The following is a 27,702-nucleotide window of genomic DNA, read 5'->3' as shown; positions in this document are numbered from 1 at the left end:
CATTTAACCCTCACAACATTGCTGTGAGGAGAGTCCTATCATTTTCTCCTTATTACATACAAGGAAACAGAAGCCCGAAAGTTAAGTGCCTCACCCAGGGTCACAGAACTTGCACATGGTGGAGGTGGGATTTGAACCTCAGCTGTCCTGATACCTAAGTCTGTGCCCATGAACCAAAGCTACGCTGCCTTTCCCAGCTCACGTCCGTCCTGGCTTCGCATTCCAAAAGGAGAGGACCCTGAGGTCCCCTTGCTATGCCTTCCGTCTACGTGGAGGGTCCTCCCACTCTGCCCTGGGCCCCCCAGGAGACGGGCCGTGCTCCTGGGAGGAAGCCCTGGCTTGCCATACCTCGGGGATGAGCTGGAAGAGGGCGTTGGAGTAGAGGGTTCCAATCGCCAGAGCTATGAAGTAGAGCAGCAGCCTCTTGTAAAAAGTCTTCTTCATGAAGGGCACCACGCAGGCCCCCATGAGGGCGCAGAGGGAGATGATGGTCACACAGAGGAGACCGTATCCCCACACTGCCGTGTCGGGGGGGGCAGCCCCACCCGGGACAGGGAGCCGGCGGCGCACCAGCGTGCGGCAGCCACCGTTTGGGGAGGGGGGAGAGCATGGAGAGGCAACAAGGGGAGTGTGGGGGGAAATTAACAGAGGAAACAAAAAAGAAAAATCAGAGAGAGACAAGTAGGGAGGGAGAGAGAAATAGAAAATTTGTTAGCGATTCAAGTCTGGTAAATTTTCTTCAATCAGTTCAGAAGAAATGAGGAGGGACTCACGGTGACCCCGGAACCCTGCGGCCCCTGCAGTCTTTGGTGGATCCAGCCACACCCCCAGCTGGGAGGGGACTCGGGGTGCTGCTCCAGCACACCTCTGCGGGGTGCTCAGGCCAGTCACAGGTGCCGCCCAGCAGAGACTCTGGACCCGGGAACAAACGGAAAGAGACCGAGCTTTATCCCATCTGCGGGCACGTGACGCCCCTTAGATGCGGTCTGATTTATATGCGCTATTACCAAGCCGGATGTGCACAGCAGAAGGGATGGAAAACAACTGAGACTGGATTCCCGCAAAATTCAGCCTCTTGACTTCTCAGGTTTTCTTTGTTTTGTTCCCATTTTCTCTGGGAGGGACTCGGGTATAGGGTACAGAGTTCCAGGATCACCCAGTCACAAAAACGGTTTCCTCTAGCATTTCCCAATCTACACACTCCAGGCTGTATGTCCAGGCCCCGAAGCGGGCAGGACACACTGCACCAAGACGAGACTGGCCCCTGCGAGCTGCGGGGGCGGAGCATGTACAGTCGTTTTATTTTTATTCGAGTAGACAACAAGGCGTTTCATTTCAGATCCTTGAAAAATTATTAAATTAAAATTTCTGGAGCTAAAAAAATAGCCCAAGATGAGGCTACCCCAAGAAGTGTTTGGAAGACGTGTGGAATTTTGAGAGGGTCGAGGTGGTTACCCTGAAATCAGACTTCTTCGTTCGTGATGAAGGAGGAGCAGGTAAGTAATGGGAGTCCTGCCGGTGTCTTTTCTGGGCTGGAGTCTTTCCGACTGGAAAAGGCCAGAGCCATTGATACATTATGAAATACAGCTCCCACCACTCCCAAAGGTGACTGGAGATGTACCTGCCCTTCACTGCCCCTGTGCCAGCGCCCCTTGCCTGAACTGAAGAGGGGGGAAAGACTCAACTTGGACCATATTTTTATAGCTCCTTAGTAACAACAATTAAAACCATAAAATGAACAAACATTTCAAGACAGTCAAGTAAGGGTTCCAGGAAGCCAGTCCTATCAGGAAGAGGTCAAGATGCAAGGAATGAAAGGCTTGAACGCCCCTTTCGTTTATTTTCTATTTTTAATTTTGTTTGCGTGTGTTCGATAACTAGTCCTCTATCTGTTTGGCCTCTACGCTACAAATTAAGGACCGCTCTAAAAACAGGCTCACGTACTTTTTAAGGCCAAATCTACTTATTGGTTGGAACACCTCTTTTCCTTCCATCTTATTCCAGATGGAGAGTTCGTGGTGGCCGCACCTGACCACTGCTGGGATTTCAGAGGGGGGACGTGGACGCCACCCACTCGCTTCAGCTCTCCTCACAGGCCCTGGGGGTGGCGCCTAGCGAAGGCCCCGAGGCCGCGAGGCTGAGAGACCCTGCGCGGGGAGGGCCGGCGCTGACAGCCTTGCACCTGACATCACCTGAAGGGGCAGAGGCAAACCTGGGTGCCCGAGGAGTGAGGAAGGCCCTTGAGATCCCAAGTTTGAAGTCATTCGTGTCCCTGGAGAGGAGGGATCAGTTAATTTTGTGGGTGACAGTCAATGCCTCAGAGTGGAGGGCGAGGGGGGAGAGGTCAGCGGTCGCTGCCCCAGGAAGAGAGGCCAGCCCGTTTCTGTTCTACTGCACCTCTGGGATGAGCTGGAAGAGCGCGTTAGAGAGCAATGTTCCAATGGACAGGGCGATGAAGTAAGTGAGCACACGCCTGAAAAACGCTTTCTCCATGCAGGGCAGGACGAGGACTCCCAGGAGAGAGGCCAGGTTAATCAGTGAGACACTGAGGAAACCAAAGCCCCACACTGTGGAGGAACAAGAACAGACGGGGCCTCTGTTACTGAGGGTGGGCGCGCGGCGGCCCCCTCCAAACGCCGCGTGGCGAGGGCCGACGGAGGCGGCCGGCCCCCGTCCTGAGCGCTCCTGCTGGGTGCCGTGCGGGATCCTGGGAAAGCCAGCCAGAGGAACTTACCTTTCAGATGGAGAGACAGACGAGAACAGAGAAGGCGAAATGCCAGGTGAGTCAAACAGTGAGGGCAGAAAAACAATGGGCCGTAATGCCAGAAGGCCGTTGTCGGGGGCTAGTGGAGGCGTGTAACTCACAGACCACGGTAGTCCAGTGCGACTGGAGCAGGGGCACCGGGAAGGAGTGGGGGAGAAGGAACACGTGGGCCAAGGGCAGGCTCTGGAGGGCCTTAAACGGCAAACTAAAAAAAGGCCTTAGGCATTGCCCCCTTGTGGTCTAATGATAACCAAAAAGGCAACCACACAAAAAAGCATTATTCGCAAGGCTGGTCAAAAAGTCCAAACTGAACGTTCACCAGCCACACTGCCCAGGAGACTGATTATGTGCTAGACCAGTGAGTATAAAAAAGTACAACCATGATGCTAATCCCGCCCTGCCCAGGGTTGGTGACTGGCCACTGAGGACCTCCGCCAGGCCCAGGAACTCCTGTCGGTGCCCGCAGCGGGCTGCCTGAGACAGAGCCATGGAAATCCACAGGCCCCGGCTTTCTCATCCCGCTTACCTTCAAGTGTGCTTGGCTTCCCTTCTTCGGTCTGCTCGTTCTCCTCGTTTTCCTGGTTCTCGGAGGTGCAGGCGCGGGAATCCAGCTGCTGCAGGATGGTGGGGCAGAACTCCTGGAACTCGCTCTTCCCGATCAGCGCCTGGCTGCTGAAATTGTGGGCCGCGAAGAGCTCTCCAGAACTGAAGCACTGAAACCAAGCGGGGGGAGGGGCGTGGCGCAATAAGCCTCCTGGAATCCAAAAGTAACACCGTGTCCCTACGCGGGGACTTACTCCATCTTCCAAGAGGAAAAGGAGAAGATAGAAATTTCCAAATTTCAGGGATCTATAGGCGAATCTCTAAATCTGATAACTTGAAAAACAGGCACATAGAGTAATATTAGAGATCCGTTACCTGTGAAAGCTACACACCTTAAGTTGACAGGTTTGTTATCAACTAAATTCCAATCACTGTGACCAGGGCACGGTTTCTAGAAAACAGGATCCTATTTGCACACCTGAAGATATAGCACGATCCAGATGCCAAATCTGGCTACATAGCGCGATAGCCCAGGGAACTAGTATATGAAAGTGCAGATTCCGGATACTCTTCCAGAGCTATAGGGTATGGGCAGCTACAGGAATAGAGCTTCCTGGAAAACTGAGGAACCACCTGATCAAATCCACAGGGGAGAGTTTCTCATCACCCTATAGCATTAGCGTCATCCAGGAAGGACACTGTGTTGACAGAGGTTAGGGAAGGAAAATCAAGTCAAAATCTACACAGGGCAAGAGTGGGCTGGCAGTGGCCGCGAGCGGGTGGTGCCCTGAGCAGTGTGGGGTGAACGGTTATCACTCCCGTCCCTCGGAAGCGCTGCAGTGTTACCTCCAGGTCACAATGGGAGCCAGTCTTTCTCTCTGAGAGACTCCCCTCTCTGGGTGTGTGGATAAAAGAAGAGTTTCAGGGCCTATAAAGCCGAGGGCTGGACGCCGTTGACCCCAAGAGGCTGGGCAGGCCTGCAGACCCTCCCAGAAGCCCCTCAAGTCAGGCTGCTGGACCTGCCCGGGCATGCTCAGTCTCCTCAGTGAAGCGTGCCTGCCACGCAACAGGGTTCCCCTGGCTTATTCTCTCTCTCCAATCTCTATTTGTTCTCTTTTTAAAAAAAAGATTTATTTATTCCCCACCCCCACCCGTTGTCTGCTCTCTTGTGTGCATTCTCTGTGTGTTCCTCTGTGTCTGCTTGTATTCTCATTGGGCAGCTCCGGGAACCAATCCCGGGACCTTCTGGAGTGGGAGAGAAGTGATCATTCTCTTGCGCCCCCTCAGCTCCCTGGTCTGCTGCGTCTCTTATTCTCTCTCCTGTGTCTCTTTCTTGTTGCGTCATCTTGCGGCGTCAGCTCTCCACGTGGGCTAGCACCCCGTGTGGGCCAGCTCACCACACGGGCCAGCGTGTCTTCACCAGGAGGCCCCAGGCATCGAACCCTGGACCTCCTATATGGTAGATGGGAGCCCAATTGCTTGAGCCACATCCACGTTCCTCTCTGCTCTTCAAGGACATCCTAGCCACAAACCTTCCTTGATTCTCCCAGTTCACACTCACCTGCCCCTCTCACTTCTGGATCCTGAAAATTACCATCCAAGCCACAAAACTCAATGCACCATTTTAATATCAGCTAACTTGACTCTGTTGCTTGATCTCCCCCTCTTGACAAGAAACTCCATCAGTATGGCCCATTTTTCTCTATTTTTCACAACACTTAGCAGAAAGAACAAAGCAGATGCAAAAAAACCTTGCTGGCTGACTTGGCTGGCAAGATGACATGGAAGAAAGGACAGAAAACTCACTCTATAAGGGGTCCTCGGCATCCCTTGCTCTAAAAAGAAGACAACTCCACCTGCATCCAGGGGCAGTACGGGCTCGTAAGGGACAGTGTGCAGAATACTTGGTAAACAGTACACTCCATCAGCAATGCAAACTGTCCTGGGAGTGACTGCTTACCAGCAGCAACAGGCTAAGAACCCCACCTCTCGACTGTCCCTGGTGAAGGGCTGGGGGACAGGAGGCACAGCTGGAGCCTTGGGCTTTGCGGATTCAGACGGGTGAGCCTACCTGCTCTTTTTCAGAACCTGGCCGTTTGCCTGCCCAGCCTCACTCCAGCGGCGTCGAGACCTTGGCGGGGACGGGGCTGAGCAGAGGGGCTGGCGGAGTCGGGGGCCTTACCCTGGAGAGGTTCCTCTGCTCCTGCTGGGGCTGGGTGCCGTTATCCCGGCCCACTCCCACGTCCAGGTGGTTGAGCAGGGCCTTCAGCTGCTGCAGAGTGAGGCTGCCGCCCTCGCCATAGCGGTGCAGGAGATCCTGCACGAAGGAGGCGGCACTGACGGCCGGGGCTTCCGCTGACAGCGCGTGTGCCTCGGGAGCGGCTCCCCACGTGCCGAGCAGGGTCAGCAGGAAGCAGCTGTGCCAGGCCGGGTGCAGTGGCCCCATGGTGACCACACAAGCCTGCGAGAGAAGAAAGCCAAGTGAGAGCCAGGCTCAGGAAAACCTCCCTCTTCTCTCACTGTGCCAGCAACCACAGCAGCCACACTTCAAACACAGGAGGGGGCTGCGGCACACTGAACCCGTCTGGACTTGTCCTGGTCACATTCTGGTGGGTGGGGACCCACTGAAAATGAGATCTCCTCAAGGGGTTACTCCAGTAAGAGTCGGTCGGGTCGGGCTTGAATCTGGATGGCCGGGCTCCTTTAGAAGCAGGGTGAAAGTCGGATGCAGAGAGAAAGCTGCAAGAGAAGGAAGTGGAGGTCTGCTGAGCCCGAGGAGAAGATGCCACTATGTGCACCGCCACTGACGGAAGAGACAAGGACCCAGGGCCCCAGCAGCCAGCCCGGAGCCCACAGCCTTCAGGGAGATGCATCACCTGGTTAACAACGCGACTGCGGCCGCTCCTAGCCTCAAAACGATGAACCGATAAATCTCAGTTGCTTAAGTCAACCCATTGGACGGTGTCTGGTTCAGCAGTTGGGAAACTAAGACAGGGTGTGTGGGGCAGTGTGAATTTTGTGAATCCCAGGACAAAATTACGTTTTTTTTTAAAGATTTAAAAAAAAATTATTTCTTCCCCCTTCTCCTCCCCTGTTGTCTGCTGTCTATGTCCATTCACTGTGTGTTCTTCTGTGTCCTTATCAGCGGCACCGGGAATCTGTGTTTCTTTTTTGTTGCGTCATCTTGTTGTGTCAGCTCTCCATGTGGGCGGCGCCATTCCTGGGCAGGCTGCACTTTCTTTCATGCTGGGCGGCTCTCCTTACGGGGAGCAATCCTTGCACGTGGGGCTCCCCTACGCGGGGGACACCCCTGCGTGGCAGGGCACTCCTTGCGCGCATCAGCACTGCGCATGGGCCAGCTCCACACGGGTCAAGGAGGCCTGGGGTTTGAACCGCGGACCTCCCATGTGGTAGACGGACACCCTAATCCATTGGGCCAAGTCCACTTCCCCAAAATTATGTTCTTAAACTAATCCATTCCTGTGGGTGTAGGGCCCTCTGACTGAGTGCATTAACCTCAGTTAAGGAGGTTTTGATTAGATTACTTGATAAGACTGATTTAGGGTTTTGTTTTTTTTACGATTTATTTATTTTTCCCCCCACCCTTGTCTGCTCTATGTCCATTCGCTGTGTGTTCTTCTGCGTCTGCTTTGTATTCTCACTGGGCAGCTCCAGGAACCAATCCTGGGACCTTTCAGCGTGGGAGAGGCGATCGCTCTCTTGCGCCTCCTCAGCTCCCTGGTCTGCTGCGTCTCTTGTTGTCTCTCCTCTGTTATCTTATCTTTTTGTTTGTCATCTTGCTGCTCCAGCTCTCTGCATGGGTCGGCACGCTGTGTGGGCCAGCGCACCTTCACCAGGAGCCCTGGGCATTGAACCCTGGACCTCCTATACGGTAGACGGGAGCCCAGTTATTTGAGACACATCCGCTTCCCTGACTTAGGGATTTTGACTGGACTGTATCAGTGAAGCCTGAGCCAGCTTGGGTCTCTGCCCTCTTGGTGGGTCTGATATAAACAAAGACAGACAGAGACACACACACAAAGAGGAAGCTGCCTCTTTTGATCCTACCACACGATAGAGAGGACTGCAGGACAACAGAGAAGCCCCGAGGGGCTGAGTGAGGCCCCAGAGTCTGGAACCAGCAAAGCACAGGAGCGCGCAAAGAGGCCCCCGAGGGGCTGGGCCCACGGAGCAGCTCAAGGCTGAGGAGACCAGCCCTGCCGTGTGCCTGATGGCCACGCGGCAGCACCCCAGGATCCCTAGTAGAAAGCGTCGCTGATGTGCCTAGATCTGGACATTTCACAGCCTTGGACCTGTGAGCTTTTACCCTAATAAATTCCCCATTATAAAAGTCAACACATTTCCAGTACTTTACATTGACAGCTCTTTGGCAAACTAAGACAGGGTCTTCGACTCACTCCTGTGTTTTGGACTCTTAGTCCAGGCAGTATCAAAATCTGACTACAAATACGAATTTTATTCACCCCTTTGTTAAAAAAAAAAAAAAGCTGGGTGAAGGATTTAACTTTTATTGTGGTAATATAAATACAACACAAAATTCCCCATCTTAACCACTTTCATGTGTACAGTTCAGTGGTGTAAATCCCTTTCACAAGGCTGTGCTATCGTCACCATCCATGACCAGAACTCCTCCATCACCTCAAGCAGAAACTCTGCACCAAGTAAGGAATAACTCCCCATTTCCGTGGCCCCTGCCCCCTCCGGTCTACTTTCTGCCTCTGTGATTTTGCTTATCCTAGGTATTGCATACCAGTGAAATCATACAAGATTTTGGTTTTTGTGTCTGGCTTAGGTTGCTCATCTGTCTAGCTTTGGGGAAAAACCTGTCTTTTGAAAGGATAAAGTAAAAGATAATAAGTTCAGGGAAGCAGATTCAGCCCAATGGATAGGGCGTCCGCCTACCACATTAGAGGTCCAGGGTTCAAACCCAGGGCCTCCTGACCCACATGATGAGCTGGCCCATGCGCAGTGCTGATGCGCGCAAGGAGTGCCGTGCCACGCAGGGGTGCCCCCTGCATAGGGGAGCCCCATGCGCAAGAAGCGCGCCCATAAGGAGAGCCGCCCAGCGTGAAAAAAGTGCAGCCTGCCCAGCTGCCCAGGAATGGTCCCACACACATAGGGAGCTGACACAACAAATACGAGACACAGATTCTGGGTGCCGCTGACAAGAACACAAGCGGACACGGAACAGATAATGGGGAGTTCAGAAGATTTGACTAGATTAAAAAAAAAGGCATTCATAATCTATAATATGTTCCAAAGCAATGTAAGGTGTAGGTGGAGGGGTGATGTATGGGAATTCTGCACATTACACATGGTTGTTTCATAAGCTTGCAACTTCTCTAATAAAATGTGTGTATATATATATATATATAAAATATATATTATGTGGTCATATATGTTTTTAAAAATCTTTGCCTTTTAGAGACAAATACTGAAGCAACTATGGGTTAAATGGTATCTCATCTGGCATTTGGTTTAAAATAATAAAGGAGGGCAGTATGTGCATGGGAGTCAAGACAGGCAAGAATGGCTATGAACTGATAGTTGCTGAAATTGAGTTAGCGAGTAGATGGGAATTCACTACATTAATCCCATAATAGGGTAAATATCTACTATATGTGTATGTCTACTTTTCTATACGCTTGAAATTCTCTAAAATAAAGTTATTAAAAATAAATAATACAACTAAAAGAAAAAAATTAGACTGGGAAAATGTACCATTAAACATGACAAAGGTTTCTTTCAATACTGCAGAAAGTAGTAAACCAACATGGAAAATGCTCAGCCTCTTATTAAGAATACAAATTTAATACATGGATGGTGTCATTTTGCTATTCAGTTGTTTTGGGATATAACACCTTATGTTAGTGAGGTTAAACAGTAGAATAAGATATTGCCCGTGGTTGTGTAAGTGTGACTCTTTTGAAAACTTACGTGGTAATAAAAATACTGAAATCCTTTGAATCAGTAATTCTACTTCTAGAATTTACAGTGATAGAAGTAATCTAAAATTGAGACGGCTATAGACAGAAAGATGTGTTATGGTCAAGTGAATTAGGTCAATTTCATGGAATATTATGGAGCTATCAAAAAAGAGAATTGTGGATATAAAGTTAAGTAAAAAGCAGAGCAATTATGTAACAGTTAACGCACAAGAAGGAAAGCTTTGCGTGGAAGGACTGATGATTTTCTGTTAATCATTTCCCGTAGTATGATTGTAGTCTAATCCAGACGGGCGCCCCATAACCAGCTGTTTCCACTCCTCCCCAGCTGCCCAGGGCTCCAGCAGCAGGCGTCTCTCGGCCAATGTTGGCCGCGTCCACCCCTGGGCCTTTGCTCGTGACAGAGGCAGGAGAGCAGAGCGGTTAAGAGCAGGCTTGTTTGAACGCTGGCTCTGCCACTTACCAGCTGTGTGATCGCAGGTCAGTTATTTAACCAGAGTCAGTGCTCTAGAATCACCTAGCGTGGTGAGGCAGCTTTTAACCTTTGGTGTCAGACAAACCTGGTTTGGATTTCCACACTGTCTGTTTGCCAGGTAAGGGACCTCGGGCAAGTTACTTAGCCTCTCTCTACCTCAGTTTTCTCAACTATAAAATCCGGACCCACCTCATCGAGTTCCTGTGAAGATTTAAAGGTAAGACCTGGGTGAAAGCCCTCAGGGTGTCTGAATACAGAGCACAGGCAATAAAAGTTAGCTACTATTGTAAGACTCATACTTAGCAGGACCTGCCCACCTTGACTTCTCTCAGCCCAAACATTTAGCTGTTAATAATTCCCTCTGGCCAATCTGGCTTTCAACTAAAACTGTGTATTTCTACGCTGTAGCAAACACATCACACAGATCCCCTACCACATTCTATTTCAGTTCCAAACATGGGGATACACAGCACGTGGTCATAAAAATGTCACCTTCCAATGGAATACAGTGTCTCATAAATGGATGGATTAGGCATCTGCAAAAAGGATGGTTTAGAAAAGTGCTAACAATCTCCAAATCCTCACCAAGAACCAAAAGCTAAATTTATAGTAAGCAGAGTTATATCTTAGGCTAAAGAAAGCAGTTATCTACCTCATCATCCGGTAATCTCAGGCCTGTGTTGTGTTGCCAAAACAAAGGGGAGGCCACCTGCCTGGATGTAGGAAACGAGAGGCAAAGAGATTGATGATGAAGGCAGCCTGTAGTTAGTAAACCTTTGCTCAGCACTTGACATTCACTGGTGCACTTATCCCCATCTAACAAAGGGGCCACCTGGGGTTCAGAGATTAGGAAACCTGGCCTACAGCCAGCAAGCAGCACAGGCAGAAACTGAATTTTTTGTGACTCAAGCGAGGACTGAAGGATACCCATGTCAGTGCGCTCTTAACAACTCTTCATGAAGATGTAAGGGCACGTGGATGGCCAGAGGCCTGCATGTCTCTGGGCAGGTCTGTCCTCATTTCTGTGGTCCCCAGCGAGTATCCCAAATGCAGGCCTAGGAAGGCCTGAAGGCTTCTGGGAGGGTAATCCCAGGCGTGCGACGCCAGTCGACTTTACATGGTTCCTTCTGCCCAAGTCATTTCAGAACAAACAGTTGTGCCTACTTGGGCAGAAGTCCTCCAAATTATCTGCAGAAGTTTCAAACACTTAGGGGAAAAAACACACACAGAGAAATACTGCACGTGTCAGCATTTATTTGCGGACGGGCTTTCCACTGGCTCAGTGGCTCTGGGCCCCCTCAGCGTGGCAGGCTGGCTGCCTGGAGAGGCTCGGGATCCCGAAGAGGTGGAGAAGATGCCACTTCTGGCTGAACTATCAGAAAAAGCAGCTCCCAGGTCACCTTGACGTCTCCTGGGTAACCTTTTCTCTCCCCCCAAGCACTGCTGCCCTATCCGTTAGGAAACCAGCTGCCCTGCGCTCCAATGACGCCCACAGGACAGCATGCAGACTCAGGAGACCAGCCAGTCTCCTCAGGGTGGCTAGATTCAGCAGATGGGCCCTCCTGCCTGGCCTTTGAAGAGTCGGGGGAGAGTCTAAACACAGCCTGAGGGGAAGCAAGAAGCCAGGTTCCAGTGTTCTGAGGAACTGCTGGAGAACTTCAAATCCAAGTGAACCTGGACTCTGGGCAGGCACGGATAGGGAGCTTTCTGTTCCCATGGAGATTTTTTTTTCCTTCTTAAGTTATTCTTTGGGAAAAATTCTTTTTTAAAAGATTCTATGGAGGAAGCAAAGAGGAGAGGAAGGCAGCACAAGTGGCCCTTGGGGCAGCGGGACGGAGAGTCTGGGCTGAGTCCTTGGCAAGCCCTTCTACGGGGCTGTGGCTGCAGGAGGACGCCCTGGTCCACTGAGAACAGCGCCCGCTGAGCTCTTCCCATCCTCACAGGCAGCTGAGCAGGATGCCCTCAAAAGAGGGGGACACCTTCCAGGCCAGGGGTACAAGGAGAGCAGGCAGGGCAGGGCAAGAGCGCAAGCTAGAACAAGACAAAGGCTCCAGTGTGCGCCCCACCAGAGAGGAGCTTCAGAGAATCCACTCCTTCGTTCACTTGGCTGAGGTTCAGAGAAGTCAACAATTTTAGTGCCTTAGTTCTGTCTCCAAGGCACCAGACCCCACCTTCCCTGGGCAGGGAAGGGGGGGAAGGATGGGACAGGACAGGGGGGAGCTTGTTCTGGGACCCTCAGTGAGACGGTGGAAGCTTCCTTACAAGCCTGGAGGCTCCTAACTCAGAAAAGCCTGCAGCCCCTTAGTTTGGTCCAGACACGGCACTTCTGCTCTGTGGACATACCTTTATTGCAGGATTTATCACACTGCACCTACCCTGCTGGAACTGTGAGCTCCCCTCGAGAGCAAACACTCATTTCGCTTTGAGGTGAGAAGGTAGTAAGCAGTAACGTGCTACAGTGCTCAGTCAAGAGGCTGAACATTTCCATGACCCCAACAAGCAACAGAAACCTAGGTCTCCAGCCATCCAATCCCTTCCTCACCCCGCCACTGACCAGGGAGCCCACCTTTCCCACTCTCAAATTCCTTTGGGCTGAGGGTTGAAACATGGAAGACAGAATGGAAGGTTCCAGAGCCAAAACTGACCAAAGTACAACTATTTCCAAGGCCAACTGGTAAGTCACAGGAAATGGATATCTGTAACCCCATCCACCTGTATCACCTCAGTGCCCCCTCAAAGTATGGGATATCTAGGAGCACAAGAAACTGTGAGGGCAGAACTCTCTTGTGCCGGTTTGAGTCTTTTGTGGACCCTAGAAAATTACGTTCTTAAGCTAACCCATTCCTGTGCCTGCAAGCCTGCTGTATGTGGGACCTTTCAGTTAGATTCATTTAAGGGACCTTCTGATTGCATTGCTTTGAATAGATCACTTTTGATTAGATCCCTTCAGTTAAGGGCCTTTGATTAAATGATTGTGGGATCCAGGGTGGATCTTAATCCTTTACTGGATTAATCTTTTAAACAGAGGCAAGGGGAGAGGAAAAGCTGCCATTTTACCACGTGACAGAGAACTCCAGGCAGGTCACTGGTCCCACTAAACCTGTCTTTTTAGATTGAAAATAGGAAATAAATCCACAGAGTTATGAGTATTAAAAAAGATACAGGGAAGCAAATGTGGCTTGAGTGACTGGGCTCCTGCCTAGGACATGGAAGGTCTGTGGTTCAGTTCCCAGGGCCTCCTAAAGACAGCAAGCTGGCCAGACAGGCAGGCGTAGCAAGCTGACACAACATGATGCAACAAGAGACACAGGAAGAAAAGCATAATGAGAGACAAACAAAGTAGGGAACAGAGGTTCCCGGAGCCTCCTAAAGAGGATGACCAGGACAGTGAGCTAGAGCAAAGGGCAAGTGTGGCAAACTGATGCGACAAGAGATATAAGAAGAACAACATAATGACAGACACAACAAGGCAGGGAACAGAGGTGGCTTAAGCGATTAGGTGCCACCCTCCCACACTGGCCGTCCCGGGTTCGGTTCCCATGCCACGAGGGGGTAGGGACAGATAAATAAATAAAATAAATCTTAAAAAAAAAAAGAAAAGAAAAAAGATTCAGGATTGCCCAACAGGCAAAAGAAGCTCCAGATGGAAAAGGAGAGTAACAGTCTCTAGAGGTGGCCAGCCTGGGGCAGCAGTGTGCCTGCTTGGGATACCCTGAGGGGGAGGGGGAGGTCCTGAGAAATAAGAGGGGGCACTCAAGGTGCTGTAAACCGGGGGACTGCAAACCAACCAACGAGCACAAGCCCAGGACAAGACAGATGCCCAGAAAGGCAGGGGGGAACCCTGCACTTTGTATCTGCCTTGGGCGAATCTTCCTGACAGGAGGGTGAAGCTCAAGGAAGTCTTTGTCTTATCAATAGCTGGTTACAAAATCAGGCAACGGACATCTCAGGGAATAAAGCCCATAGTTAACATTTTTAAAAAAATTTTAAAGACTCTTTGAATTACATAAAAGTTACTTTAAAAAAATAGGGCTCTAAGCCCCCTCTCAACTTAGAGGTAGAACAGATATCACCATCTCAGGGTCTGCAGGATGGAGGAATAAAATATGGATTAGAGTGGACTTACTGGTATTCTACTATAGAACTACTGTGACTCTAGCAATGGAAGAAACTGTATCATTGATGTGGAGACAGTGGCCACGGGAGTTGCTGAAGGCAGGGAGAGGGAAGAAGAGGTGTGATACGGGGGACTTGGAGGTGTCCTGAATGATATTGCAGGGACTGATGCTAGATGTTATATATCCTGCCATAACTCACTGAATGTACTGGGGGAGAGTGTGAACTACAATGTAAACTATAATCCATGTGGTGTAGCAGTGCTCCAAAATGTGTTTACCAAATGCAATGAATGTGCCACACTGATGAGAAGTTGTGATATGGGAGAAGTGGGGGTGGGGAGTGGGGTATATGGGAACCTTTTACATTTTTTAAGGTAACATTTTGTGTGATCTGTATCTTAAAAAAAAAAAAAGACTAAAAAAAGAATTTACCTTTAAAAAAAAATAGGGGATGTCCATATGCCCGCCCCTCCCTTTCCCTTCCACACTTTCCAACATTAACATCTTTCATTAGTGTGGTACATTTGTTACAATTGATGAACACATATTGAAGCACTGCTACTAACCACAGTCTATAGTTTACATTATGGTTTATACTCTGCCCTGCAAAATTTTATAGGTTTTTGACAAAATGTATAATAGCCTGTATCTGTCATTAAAAGGTTATGCAGGACAATTCCAATGTTCAAAAACTGTCCCCGTGTTAACACCTCTTCTTCCCTCTCCCTCCCCTAAGAACCTCTGGTGGCCACTGCCTTTGTATCAGTGATAGAAGTTTTTCCATTGCTAGAATAATAAGTCTATAACTGAATAATAATAACTCTGCTTTAGTTCACTGTTCATTCCCCAGTCTTGAGGATTTGGGGATGGTGATGTCCACTATTTCTAATCGAGAGGGGTTTAGATTCCATGGAGCAAAGGGATGGAACCACAGTTAACATATTAAAATATTGAAGTGTACTGTCTATTAATGGAACCTGGCAATATATTGGGCTTCATTTTAGGGAGGTTTTGGACCACAGAGGGGTTTGATGGTGGCGGGGGAGGAATACTGGTATGGGGTGTTATTGGTGGGGGGCACATGGTTGGGAGGGAGTTCTCCAGGGCTTATGTGTGGGGTGCATAAATGGGATATTTTCATAGTGGTTACAGTTGGAAATGACAGCTGGGGGAGTGCTGAGTTCCTGGCTGGGAGAGCTCTATCACATTCCCTAATTGAACAGCAACAATCCCCTGAGTGCAATGGCTAAGACCAATAAGGAAGGATGGTTCAACAATGAGCCCTTGATGCTAATGACTATGCTTGTGAGCCTGTGTGCCTAAAATAAGAAGTAGGCCTAGAGATGCAGGTTGCCTAAGAGTTACCTCCTGAGAGCCTCCATGTTGCTCAAATGTGGCCAGTCTCAAAGCCAAACTCAGCATGTAAATCCACTGCCTTCCCCCCAGCATGGGACACGACTCCCAGGGATAAGCCTCCCTGGCACCAAGGGATAACTACCAAGTACCAGCTGATGATGTGGCTGGAGAACGACCTTGAATAAAAGGGTCAACTCATACCAGCAGAATATCTCAGCCTACATGTACTATCAGAAGTTAAAAATGCTTTTTGACCTTGAATAAAAGGGAGAAATGGAAAGGACAAATGAGTTTATATGGCTGTAAGTCTCCAAAAGAGAGCCGGGAGGTCATTAGAGGGGTCACCCTTTCACACACCTAGCAGAGTCCCAGAAACAACTAAAGGAGATACAACTCCAGGTATTGGTTCTTCTGAGGGCTACAGAGACCCACAGGTTCTATGGTCATGGCAGATGGACTTCAGTGCCATGTCAGTTGGCCCTACTTTGGAGTTTGTGTTCCTGAGTGTGATGGAGTTGGACTCAGGTGTGATCTTTGTTTATAAGCCTCTCCTGTCACTTTTACCAGACCTCTGGTTGGTGCTGGGGTTCAGTGTATACTCAAGGGACCTAAATCTCTGAACTGTCCATGTGATAGCCAGGCCCTGAGCCTCAAAAGACTTGTAATTCCTACCCTCTGGTTTATTGGACTTACCCCAGCCAGCTAACAGGGAGGTAAAGAAGGTCAACCACCACACCAGGGAACCAAGAGTGCCTACAACTGCAAACAGGAGAATTGCATCCATCATCCAAGTGGAATCTAAGTACCCTCTTGATACAGAGGTGGAGTGGACATAACCATCCCAGGGTCCACAGAATGGAGGAATAGAGTATGGATTAGAGTGGACTTACTGATATTCTATTCTGGAACTACTGTGATTAGTAATGGAAGTAAATGTAGCATGGAGATGGAGAAAGTGGCCACAGTAGCTGCTAAGGTGAGGAGTGGGAAGAAGAGATGTGATGTGGGGGCATTTTCAGGACTTGGGGTTGTCATGGGTGATGCTGCAGGGACAGTTACTGGACATTGTATGTCCTCCCATGACCCACTGGGTGGACTAGGGGAGAGTGTAAACTATAATGTGGACCATTGGCCACATGGTGCAGAAGTGCTCAAAGATGTATTCACCAAGTGCAATGAATATCCCATGATGCTGGAGGAGGTTGTTGCTATGGGAGGAGTGAGGTGAGGGGGGTGGGGGGCATATATGGGGACCTTATATTTTTTGAATGTAACATTAAAAAATAAAGACAAATTAAAAAAATAATTAAAAAAATAAATTAAAAAAATAAAGTGTATTGTATGCAACAAAAGATTACAAGAAATGACAGCTCATCCAAAGGAAGAAGATAAAAATTCAGAAAACACCAAATAAGACAAGAATGTGGACACACTGAACAAAGACTAAAAAAGAAGATCTTAAAAATGCTCAAGGAGATGAAGGAAAATACAGAGAAAGAACTAAAAGATACCAGGAAAACAATGAATGGACAATATGAGAATCCAAGTAAAAATAAAGTTCAAATATCAAGCTTAGCAAATGTACTGCAAGATGTTAATAATAGGGGAAACTATGTGTGTGGGTGGGTGTGTATGGGGGCAGTATATGGAAATTTCCTATACTTAACAATGTAATTTTTCTGTAAAGCTAAAACTTCTCTAAAAATATAGCTTATTATTTTAAAAAAAAGGAACCAAACAGAACTACTGGGGTTGAAGACCAAAAAAAAAAAAAAAAAAAAAAAAACTGAAATGAAAAATTCCCAGGAGGGTTTCAAGAGCAGAGTGAGCCGAGATGGCAGAATAAAGAATCCGCAAACTTGAAGACAAGACCACTGAAATGAGTCAGGCTGAGAAGCAGAAAGAAAAAAAGAAGTATAAAAAAACAAAACAGCCCATGAGACCTCTGAGACACCATCAAGCATGCACCCCATCACGTATTGATTATACTATCATAAGCAAAGGACAGGAGAGTTTTAAAGGTCCAAGAGAAAAGGAACACGTTACATACAGGTTGTCCTGATTTGATTAAGTACAGATTTCTCATCAGAAACGATGGAGGAAAGAAGGCAGTGAGGTAAAATACTTAAAGTGCTGAAAGAAAACAACTGCAAGCCAAGAATTTTATATCAGATGAGACGTTCTTTCAAAACATGAGGGAGAAATTAAGACATTTCCAGATAAGCAAAAGCCTAAGTAGTTCATCAGCACTAGACCTGCCTTACTAACAATGTTAAAGGGAGTTCTTCAGACTAAAAGGAAAGGATATTAGGCAGTGGTTCAAAACAGCATAAAGAAATAAAGATATCTGGTAAAGGTAACCATCTGGGTGATCGGAAATGCCAGTATTATTGGAGAGTATTTTTTGGTATGCAATTCTACTTCTTACTTCCTACAGGTGCTAAAATGCAAATGCATAAAAAACAATTACGGTTTTTGGACATTCAAAATAAAAATACATAAGAGGTGACAAGTAAAAGATGGGGGACCAAGGGGTATGGGAAACGTGTATGGGTATCCTATTGAAGTAAAATTGGTATCAAATAAAATGATTGTTATATATTTAGGATGTTAAATTTTAACCCCACGGTAAGCACATGAAAACCATATCCAGATAGAAAATGGGAAGGCAAACTCAAAAAATCAAATAAACATAAGTAAGCATTAATGGAAGAAATGAGTGACAAAAAAGGCATGACTTAGAAAGACTACATAGCAAAATGACAGAAGAAAGTCCTGCATTATCAGAAGTGACTTTAAATGTAAATGGATTAAACTCTCCAGTCAAAAGGCTGAATAGATACTGGCAAAATGGATAAAAAAGTAGGACCCAACTATATGCTGTTTACAAGAGACACTAAATTCAAAGACATAAGTAGGTTGAAAGTGAAAAGGGGGAAGCGGATGTGGCTCAGGTGACCGGGCTCCCGCCTACCACATGGGAGGTCACAGGTTCAGATCCCCATGCCTCCTCAAGAAGACAGTGAGCTAGTGCAATAGTCAGGCATAAGCTGACACAAGAGACACAAGAAGAAAAAACATAATGAGAGACAACAAAGCAGGGAGAAGAAGTTCCCAGTGCCTCTTAAAGAAGATAGTGAGCTGATGTGACGAGCAGGAGCAGCGAGCTGATGCAACAAGAAATGCAGGGAGGAAAAACATAATGAGAGATTCAACAACAAAGCATGGAGGTGGCTCAAGCGATTAGGTACCTCCCTTCCACATCAGAGGTCCTGGTGCCTCCTAAAGAAACAAGAAAGATGAACAGACACAGCAAGTGCAAACAACAAGGGGCTGAGGAGAAATAAATAAAATAAATCTAAAAAAAAAAAAAAAGAAAGTGAAAAGATAGGGAAAAAATATAACATGTAAGTAGTAACCAAAAGAGAGCCAGGGTAGCTACACCAAAATCAGGTAAAAAAAAAAAATAGACTTAAGGCAAAAACAGGAGGGACAAAGACATCCTTATAGACTGATGAAGGAAATGCAAATCAAAACCACAATGAGGGAAGTGCACTTGGCCCAATGGATAGGGCATCTCTATCACATGGGAGGTCCACGGTTCAAACCCCAGGCCTCCTTGACCCGTGTGGAGCTGGCCCATGCGCAGTGCTGATGCGCGCAAGGACTGCCGTGCCACGCAGAGGTGTCCCCTGAGTAGGGGAGCCCCACGCACAAGGAGTGTGCCCCATAAGGAGAGCCGCCCAGTGCAAAAGAAAGTGCAGCCTGCCCAAGAATGGTGCTGCACATACAGAGAGCTGACACAACAAGATGAGCAACAAAGAGAAACACAGATTCCCGGTGCCGCTGATAAGGACAGAAGCTGTCACAGAAGAGCACACAGTGAATAGACACAGAGAGCAGACAACTGGGGGGAGGGGGAAGGGGGGAGAAATAAATAAAAAATAAATCTTAAAAAAAAAAAAAAACCACAATGAGATAACATTTCACACCCATTAGAATGGCTGCTATTAAAAAAGAAAGAAAGACAATTACAAGTGTTGGAGAGGATTCTGAGAAATAGGAACACTCATTCATTGCTGGTGGGAATGTAATATGGTGCAGCTGCTGGGGAAGCCAGTTTGGAGTTTCCTCAGAAAGCTAAGTATAGAATCACCATATGACCTGGCAATCCTACTACTGGGAGTATACCCAGCAGAACTGAATGCAGGACTCAGCAGATATCTGTATACCAATGTTCATCGCAGTGTTCTTCACCAATGCCAAAAGGTGAAAGCAACCCAAGTGTCCATAAACGGATTAATGGATACATAAAATGAGGTGTATACAGCAGTAGAATATTATTACTCAACTTTAAAACAGAATGAAGTTCTGATACGTGTGATAACATGGATGAATCTTGAAGACATCATATTGAGTGAAATAAGTCAAACACAGAAGGACAACTACTGTACGATCTCACTCATGTGAAATGATTAGAATAAGCCAACTCAAAGACTCAGAATCTGGACTGCAGGTAACCAGGGGTCTGGGTGGGTTTAGGGCATAGGGAGTGAAGGCTTAAAACGTAGAGTCCCTGTTTGGAAAGGTGGAAATGTTTTGGTAATGGACGGTGGTAAGAGGAGCACAACACTGAATGTTAATTAGCAGCACTGAAATATGTTTCTGAATGTGATTGAAGGGTGAAATGTTAGGTTGTATATATGGTAAGAGAATGAAAAAAAAAACCCATGGACTTGCACTCCAGGAACAGTGATCCCTAAGTTAGGGCATGGACTACAGTTAATATTAACAGTACAATTATAAGACTGTGCTTTCATCGATTGCTCTACACCAGTGCAAGGTGTTAGTAAGAGGGTGGTATATGGGAACCCTGTGTTTTATGCATAATTGTTCTGTAAACTCAAAACTTCTCTAATAAAAACTAATTTTTTAAAGATAAAATGTATGAATAAAAGGGATAAAGTATGTTTGAACATTATATAAAAATAAAGATTTCTGCCTTATGGAGGTTTGAGATGGCATCACAATTTTCCTCCCCTGATAGTTAACAACAAAAAAAGTAAAAAGCAGGGCAGGAATTTTTTTTTTTCACCCATAGCAACCAAACAAGGACATGGACATCTATCTAATATAATAACTTGAAAACTAAAGGCAAAGAAAGAAACGAAGGAGGTACACGCACATCTTATCTCTTAACCCTGGCCCAAGTCCAACAAACCATAGTGGAAAGAGAACAGAACGTGGGGAATTCTCACCAACATCTCCAAATCTGGAGAGAGGCAAATTGCTGCCAATTCTTTTTCCTCTTCAAGTGCGTACGTGGGAAGTAGAGGAAAAAGCTGCTGGGAAAAACAGGTGAAACCAGAAAAAGAACAACAGGCCAACTGTCTCTAAGGGAGGTAAGGGCTCCAGGGCCACATAACTGAACTGGGGAAACTATCTAGTTCCAAAGAGTACCCCTTCCCCACCATCGGAAATGGAATCCACCTCCCAAATAAATGGGGTGAACCATGATACAGGATCTCTCACAACATCGCAGAAGAGAGAAGGGGCCCATCCGCCTACCTCACCTTCACTATCAGCTTCAATATAATGGGAAGAAAAGCACGCGCTTTTTTCCAAGCCAACAGGTCATCTGAGAAGAACAGGACTAGCTTGAACAAGAGGTGAACAGTAGGCAAACCATGCAAAACAAAGATGCCAACCTAAAGGAAAACAACTCCAGGAGAAAGCAATTTCTCACAGCAGTTTCATGCTGTAGAATAACTTAATTAGAACGCTAACTCAATAAAACAAGAGGTCAAAGATGAGGCGATAAAACAAAATGAGAAAAGAGGAGATGCAGACTTACTATAAAACAAATAGGACCGAAACACCATCACTGAAAAACTAATAAATTAATCACAATCAACAAAGAACAAAATTCTGCAGTGTTTTAAAACACTAATAGTGACCAAGGAAGGGGTGACAGTTCGAAGCTCTTTTATGAATCCCAAAAAGCAGCAGCTGATGTTTGTGAACTAATCCACTCCTGGGGGTGTGAGGCCTCTGGACTAGCGTGACTCAGGCTGAGTCCTTGCCCCCTGCTGGGTCTGATGTAAACGGCTTCACGCCAACAGACACGGGAAGAGAGTTTTCCGTCATTTTTGCTCCTGCCACGTGAAAGAAAGGGGAAGGCTCAGATAGCTGAGGGCCAGGGGAGAAATACAGCCGAGACTGGGAAGAAGCCAGAACAGAGACAGACACAGGAGGCCCAGAAACAAGGCCCTAGGCCAGGAGAGGGAGGACCACGGGACCGCTAAAGCACCACGTCTCCCAAGGCTGGCCCGCGAAGCTCAAGAGGAAAGGGGGAGCCCGCAGGGACGGTGCAGGGCAGCCACGATGAGCAGCCACCTCGCTTCACCGCGTGGTAGCGGAGTCTGGGGAGAGTACCTCTTACAGCGCCTTGAGCTGGACCTCCTATGGCCGGGGAGCCATAAGCTCTTACCCCAAATCAACCCCCTTTATGAAAGTCAACCAATTCCTGGTACTTCGCATGGGCACCCCTTTGGGTGTCTAATACACCAGCATAAGGAGCACTGGCTTTCCAGAAGCCAAGACACAGTAGAGGAGATACGGCCAAACTTCAGTAATACAAAATTTCCCTGAAACGAAAGGTAGAAGAGCATCTGATTAAAATAATGCACGATATACACTTAACTGAGGCACAGCCTAGCAAAGCTACTGAGCTGAGAGACGAGGCTTTTCCCAGGATTCAGAAGGAAAACGGATCCTTCTGCCCCCTCCAAAAGCCATTTTACTATGAAAACCATGAAACATACTGAAGCTTCCCGCACGTGGGAGAAGATTCAAGCTGGCTTCATGTTCCCCGTCCCAACATTCGGTATCAGAGGACAGTGCAGCCATGTCCACAGGACTGCGAGAGGAAACGCAGGCACCAGCGTCGTCCCCCCCGCCCAGCGCAGGTCTGAGAAGGTAAGAGGCAGAAATTCAAGCATGAACGAAGCGAGAGAACGCCGTCCCCTTGCTGTGAAAACAATGACTTGGCAAGGAATGCCACGAACTTCCTCAGAAATGAAGGGACCATGGTAAGAGGACTGACTGGTAAGCATTAAAACTCTTTAACTCAGAAGTAATAAACACAGACGGGGAGGGGATGGGACGCCAGTGGTTGAGCTCCTGCCTCCCACACGGGAGGTCCGAGGTTTACAAAAACAAACGAGCAAAACCAAAGGACACACCGACTCCGGCAAGCCGATGTGGCTCTGTGGTTGAGTGCTGGCTTCAATCCTGTCTTTTTCCTCAAAAATAAAGAAACACAACAAAATATAACAGAAGACCAAGTGAGAAGCCTTCTCTGCTTTCTCCTCAGTGAGGCCTAGAGGCTGATCCTATGAAAACCCTGACAGGCAGGCGCCGCCCTCGAGGGGAGCCCAGCGACAGCACCGAGAAAGCCAAGCCCCAAAGCCCAGGCCGGGCAGGCACCCGGCCCGCCAGGCGCGTCCCATGCTGCGGGCGAACAGCGAGAAGCCGGCACAGCGAGCCTCCCGGCGGCCAGCTCACCCCGAGACAGCTGCGACACGAGGGGCTGCCCCGAGCGCTGCGGGCCTGCGCCCGTGCCGTCCACGGCCACAAGCAGCGCCCCACTCCTTCCACCACACAGGAGCCCCTCTCTGCAGCTTCCTCGACCTACTCCCGGGGCCCTGAGACCTCAAAGTGTCCCTTTCATGACTGACAAAATTCCAAAAAACACACAAAAACGGCAAATACAGGGATTACGGTTACAGGACAGGACCTAAATGTTTTAACAATTTAATAATACGATTGGCAAAAATCAGGAGGTGGGAGCGAAAGGGGATGAGAGAGTATGTGAGAACGTCCTCATTTTTCAGAGCAGAGTCAAGAGGTGCTGTCTTGAACGGAAATAATTCACAAGCTCTCCGCTTTACCTCACTGAGGTCTCTTAGGAAATCATCTCTTATGAAAAACCCATTTATTTAAAACTCGATTTGACGGCAGCCTCTTTTCCTTCTGTTAAATTCAGCTAAATTTCAATACTTTTATATAGAAGTAATTTATACTCTGTATATCCATTTCTCTGTGATTATGTTCTGGAAGACTATCTGGAATATCTAAGATCAATGATGGCTATTTCTGAGTGGTGGGATCTGGAATGTTTCTCGTTGTTTTGTTCTTTTACTTCGGCCCTTCGCTGTGTCACGGTTGGTTGGTAGAGGCATGGCAAGCAAATAGTGACACACGAGAAGAAAACGTGAGTGATTATTTTTAAAACCAAGGAGTTAGGAAGAACTTTCCAAGTACTGCACAAAACCTAGACCCCTTCGAAGCAATCATCAATGCATTTGGCTACAAAACTGCCCGGGGATCTACAAATATTTAATTCATATAGTCCCAGCACACACTAACACTGACAGCCATCTGTGGAAGTGCAAATACTGCCCACGGGGCTCTCTAGGATTCAAAGAGCTTCCAGCCTGTGTCACTATCCCCCTTACCCCCAATAAACATCTTCCAAGAGGCTCTTCTCCCCTCAGCCAAGCTCCCCTAGGCTGAACCCCCACCCAGGAAAGCACGAGGATTACAGCTTGAGTGCCTGCCTGGTGGCCAGCGCTGGGTCTGCCCTAGCTCCCAGGGGCTCCGTCGGCCCTCCTGCCCTCCCACCTGAACGCTCTCCTCCATACCCTAAAAGGAGGTGTTCTCTTCCTACTCGCTGCACCTCCTGCTTCAGCTTAGCCCAAGGCCACCCAGGTTGAAGAATTATGCACAGACAGCGCAGGAGGGATTGCTAAACCTTCAAAGCTGCCAGGGGAGAGGCGGGCGGGGGTCCCTAGAGGCCCATTTACTCGCCCCTGTGAAACCTCACATTACAGGGAGGAGCAGAACGGGAAGACAAGACAAAACAAAACAAACCCCAAAGAACGAGAACAAAAAACTGGCGGTGACCCAGAAGCAGGGAACGAAATTAGCAGCCGCAGCCTGCTGCTCCTCAAGCCAGTGCCCGGGGCGTCAGTCAGCCGAGCGGGGGACAGCTTATTTAGCCACACACTGAGCCCTGAGTTCCTGCAGACAGCCAGGCTCAGAGGGCTCCCAGAGGGCTGGAGCCCGCAGGGGAGGGACGGCGGGGTTTTGCCAGGCCACCCTCCTCCCGCCAGAGCCTGGGCTAGAGAGAGCAAGGAGGACTTCCAAAACAAACGGAGGCGGGCGGGGAGCGGGAAAGGAATCCACACGCTCCAGCTCCGTGCGCAGGCCCGTCACCCGCCAAGGCAAGGGTCCCATCCATTCTCATCATCCGTTCCTCAACACTTCCCAGACGCTCAATTGCAAAAGCCTGACCCGCTGTCCCCGGAAAGTTCACTCCTGTTTGTCAGACCACATGGCCTGGCATGAGGCTTAGGGAACATAGTATTATATCACCCCGATCAGGCAAACTCCACTTGTTACTCAGGATAAAATAAATAAAAAGAATGACCCAGCACAGCACATCATGGGCTCTGGAGTCAGATGGACCTGGGTTCAAACTGGGGCTTGGCCACTGACTTCCCATGTTTCTCCAGCACCATGGAACTCCCATCCTCCCAGGGTCATTCCGGTAAGTGAGCGAGCTTCAACTCCACGGTGCCGAGCAGGCACTGCAGGTCAGGGACCCCTACCCTGGGCTCTGATAATTCCCATCGCCTAGAACTGGATCCTGTTAATTCTCAGAGATCAGTCAGCTCCACCTCCTCTTCTTCCAGGAAGCCTTCTTGGAAGGCTCATTCAACACTCTTCTCAACCTTCTTCGGATTCATAATTACCTGGTCTTTCAGGGAGTCTCTCCAACCAGGTTTTTTTTTAAAGGGTTGTTTATTTATCCCCATCCCCTCGTTGTTCTGTCATTGCTGTGTACTCTCTGTATCTGTTCATCGTATGCTCGTCTTGTTTTTAGGAGGCACTGAGAACAGAACCTGGGACCTCGCATGTGGGAGGGAGGCGCCCAAGGACTTGCGCATCGTCCACTCCCTCCAGCCAGAGTTTCTCTCCTTGAAGGCAGGGTCCACACTGACTATTTCTTCCATATCCTCCCCACTGCCCGCTCTGTACGACTCACACTTGCTGGGCACCCAGGGGGTAGCAGAGAGTTTCTGCTGGACGATGGGAAACCCAACGTCCCTTCTCACTGATGTCTGCATGGCCTCCACGGCTTGATGGAGAACCTCTTCCAAAGACACTTTATCCCCTGAGAGTCCACAACTCAGGTCTGACCCAGATCATCTCAAGTCAGCTGTCCTGATATCCACTATTACTCTTTTTTCTTCCTGATTAAACAAGTCCCATTCCTTGACTTTCACTGTATTTGTGGAAATAAAAGCCAGCTCTTCCTGCCACGCTTTTAAAACTCAGTCCAAGAGTTCATTCATCCAACACTGCCTGCCAGCCGGTTATGTACCAGGAATCACATTAGGTGTTGGGAACACAGAGGATACACCCAGCAGTTGCCCTCGCAGAGAAGGGAAAGCAAACAATTAAACAGGTAACTTATGGGAAGTCTGATAAGGTTTATGGATCCATCAGTTAGGCAACTTAAACAAAAGGGGATTTTGTACAGAACGTGTAGAGAGTCACTGGGAGAGCTGAAGCTGAGCTTCCAGGAACGACTCCCGAAATCACAGTGCAGAACTGGGCTGCCAAGAAGCTAGCCTGCCACCCTGCCACCCCGACAGGCGTGGCATGAAGAATCTGCCTGCGCCAGAGTTAGGCGCCCTTGCCGGGATCCATCCCAGGCAGACGGAGGTCCCTCCCTCCTCTGGCCTCTTCCCACAGGACTGCTGCACACGTAAGACTCCGAGTGAGGACATCTGAACGGCAGAACTGGGGTCGAACTGGGAATTCTAGCGCAAATTTGGACCACACAATTTATTATCCAAAATAATATACTTGATAGACAAAGGAGGCGCTATTAACAAACAGGCTGGGACAAGAGGAGTAAAGCACGGGTTGCCTTGGTGTGGACACCTGGTGAGCGAGCCAGTCCGCACCATCTGTCCTGGGTGATGACGGATGCGTACAAGTGAGGTGTTCACAGAAGCACTCTTCATAACAGCCAGAGTGCACACAACTCAACCGTCCAGCAAGTACGAGTGAGGTGTTCACAGAAGCACTCTTCATAACAGCCAGAGCGCACACAACTCAACCGTCCATCAAGTGCAAGTGAGGTGTTCACAGAAGCATTCTTCCTAACGGCCAGAGCGCACAAAACTCAACCGTCCATCAACTACAAGTGAGGTGTTCACAGAAGCATTCTTCCTAACGGCCAGAGCGCACAAAACTCAACCGTCCATCAACGACAAGTGAGGTGTTCACAGAAGCATTCTTCGTAACAGCCAGAGAGCACACAACTCAACCACCCATCAAGTGCAACAGAGGTGTTCACAGAAGCTTTCTTCATAACAGCCAGAGTGCACACAACTCAACCGTCCAGCAAGTACAAGTGAGGTGTTCACAGAAGCATTCTTCGTAACAGCCAGAGTGCACACAACTCAACCACCCATCAAGTGCAACAGAGGTGTTCACAGAAGCATTCTTCATAACAGCCAGAGTGCACACAACTCAACCGTCCAGCAAGCACAAGTGAGGTGTTCACAGAAGCATTCTTCATAACAGCCAGAGTACACACAACTCAACCGTCCATCAAGTGCAAGTGAGGTGTTCACAGAAGCATTCTTCATAACAGCCAGAGTACATACAACTCAGCTGTCCATCAAGTACAAGTGAGGTGTTCACAGAAGCATTCTTCATAACAGCCAGAGTACACACAACTCGACCGTCCATCAAGTGCAAGTGAGGTGTTCACAGAAGCATTCTTCATAACAGCCAGAGTACATACAACTCAGCTGTCCATCAAGTACAAGTGAGGTGTTCACAGAAGCATTCTTCATAACAGCCAGAGTGCACACAACTCAACCACCCATCAAGTGCAACTGAGGTGTTCACAGAAGCACTCTTCATAACAGCCAGAGTGCACACAACTCAACCGTCCAGCAAGCACAAGTGAGGTGTTCACAGAAGCATTCTTCATAACAGCCAGAGTACACACAACTCAACCGCCCATCAAGTGATGAACGGCTAAATAAAACGTGGTGAACCCATTCAATGGAATAAAGGACCCGAGTACGATACACACTACAACACAGAAGAACCTTGAGAGAATCAGACACAAAGGACAAACACTGTGTGATTCCATCATGTGAAAACGTCCCGAAGAGGCAAATTCATTAGAGTAGACTGGTGATTACCAGAGGGGCTGGGGGGGGGGGGGCGGGATGACTGTTAGTGGGTACAGGGTTTATTTTTAGTGTGATGAACATGGTCTGGGATTAAATCATGGAGACGGTTGCACAACCTTGTGAATACACTAAAATCCACTGAATTGCACAATTAGGGGTGAATTTTATGGTAAGTGAATGATACCTCAACAAA

At 48.3% G+C, this 27,702-nt stretch overlaps 1 protein-coding gene across 2 annotated transcripts in view; it reads right to left on the bottom strand.

The window, feature by feature from the left end:
• Positions 1–27,702, bottom strand: part of SLC39A14 (solute carrier family 39 member 14) — a 51,135-nt gene that overhangs the window by 8,479 nt on the left and 14,954 nt on the right. Inside the window, exons 2-4 of one of the 2 annotated variants that reach the window (XM_004460248.5) lie at positions 5,490–5,768; positions 3,291–3,477; positions 349–518 (exon numbers count right to left, since the gene is read on the bottom strand). In XM_004460248.5, the coding sequence (XP_004460305.1) occupies positions 349–518; positions 3,291–3,477; positions 5,490–5,753 (621 nt within the window). In that variant the 5' untranslated portion in view covers positions 5,754–5,768. Of the gene's footprint in view, positions 1–348; positions 519–2,397; positions 2,568–3,290; positions 3,478–5,489; positions 5,769–27,702 lie in introns of both variants that reach the window. The other variant, XM_071212698.1, reaches the window with a different exon arrangement.

This window comes from Dasypus novemcinctus, chromosome 29 (genome assembly GCF_030445035.2).
Source record: "Dasypus novemcinctus isolate mDasNov1 chromosome 29, mDasNov1.1.hap2, whole genome shotgun sequence".
In the NCBI taxonomy this organism is placed as follows: Eukaryota; Metazoa; Chordata; class Mammalia; order Cingulata; family Dasypodidae; genus Dasypus; species Dasypus novemcinctus.
Note: the sequence above shows the minus strand (reverse complement) of the source record. Positions and strands in the feature narration are given on the sequence as shown.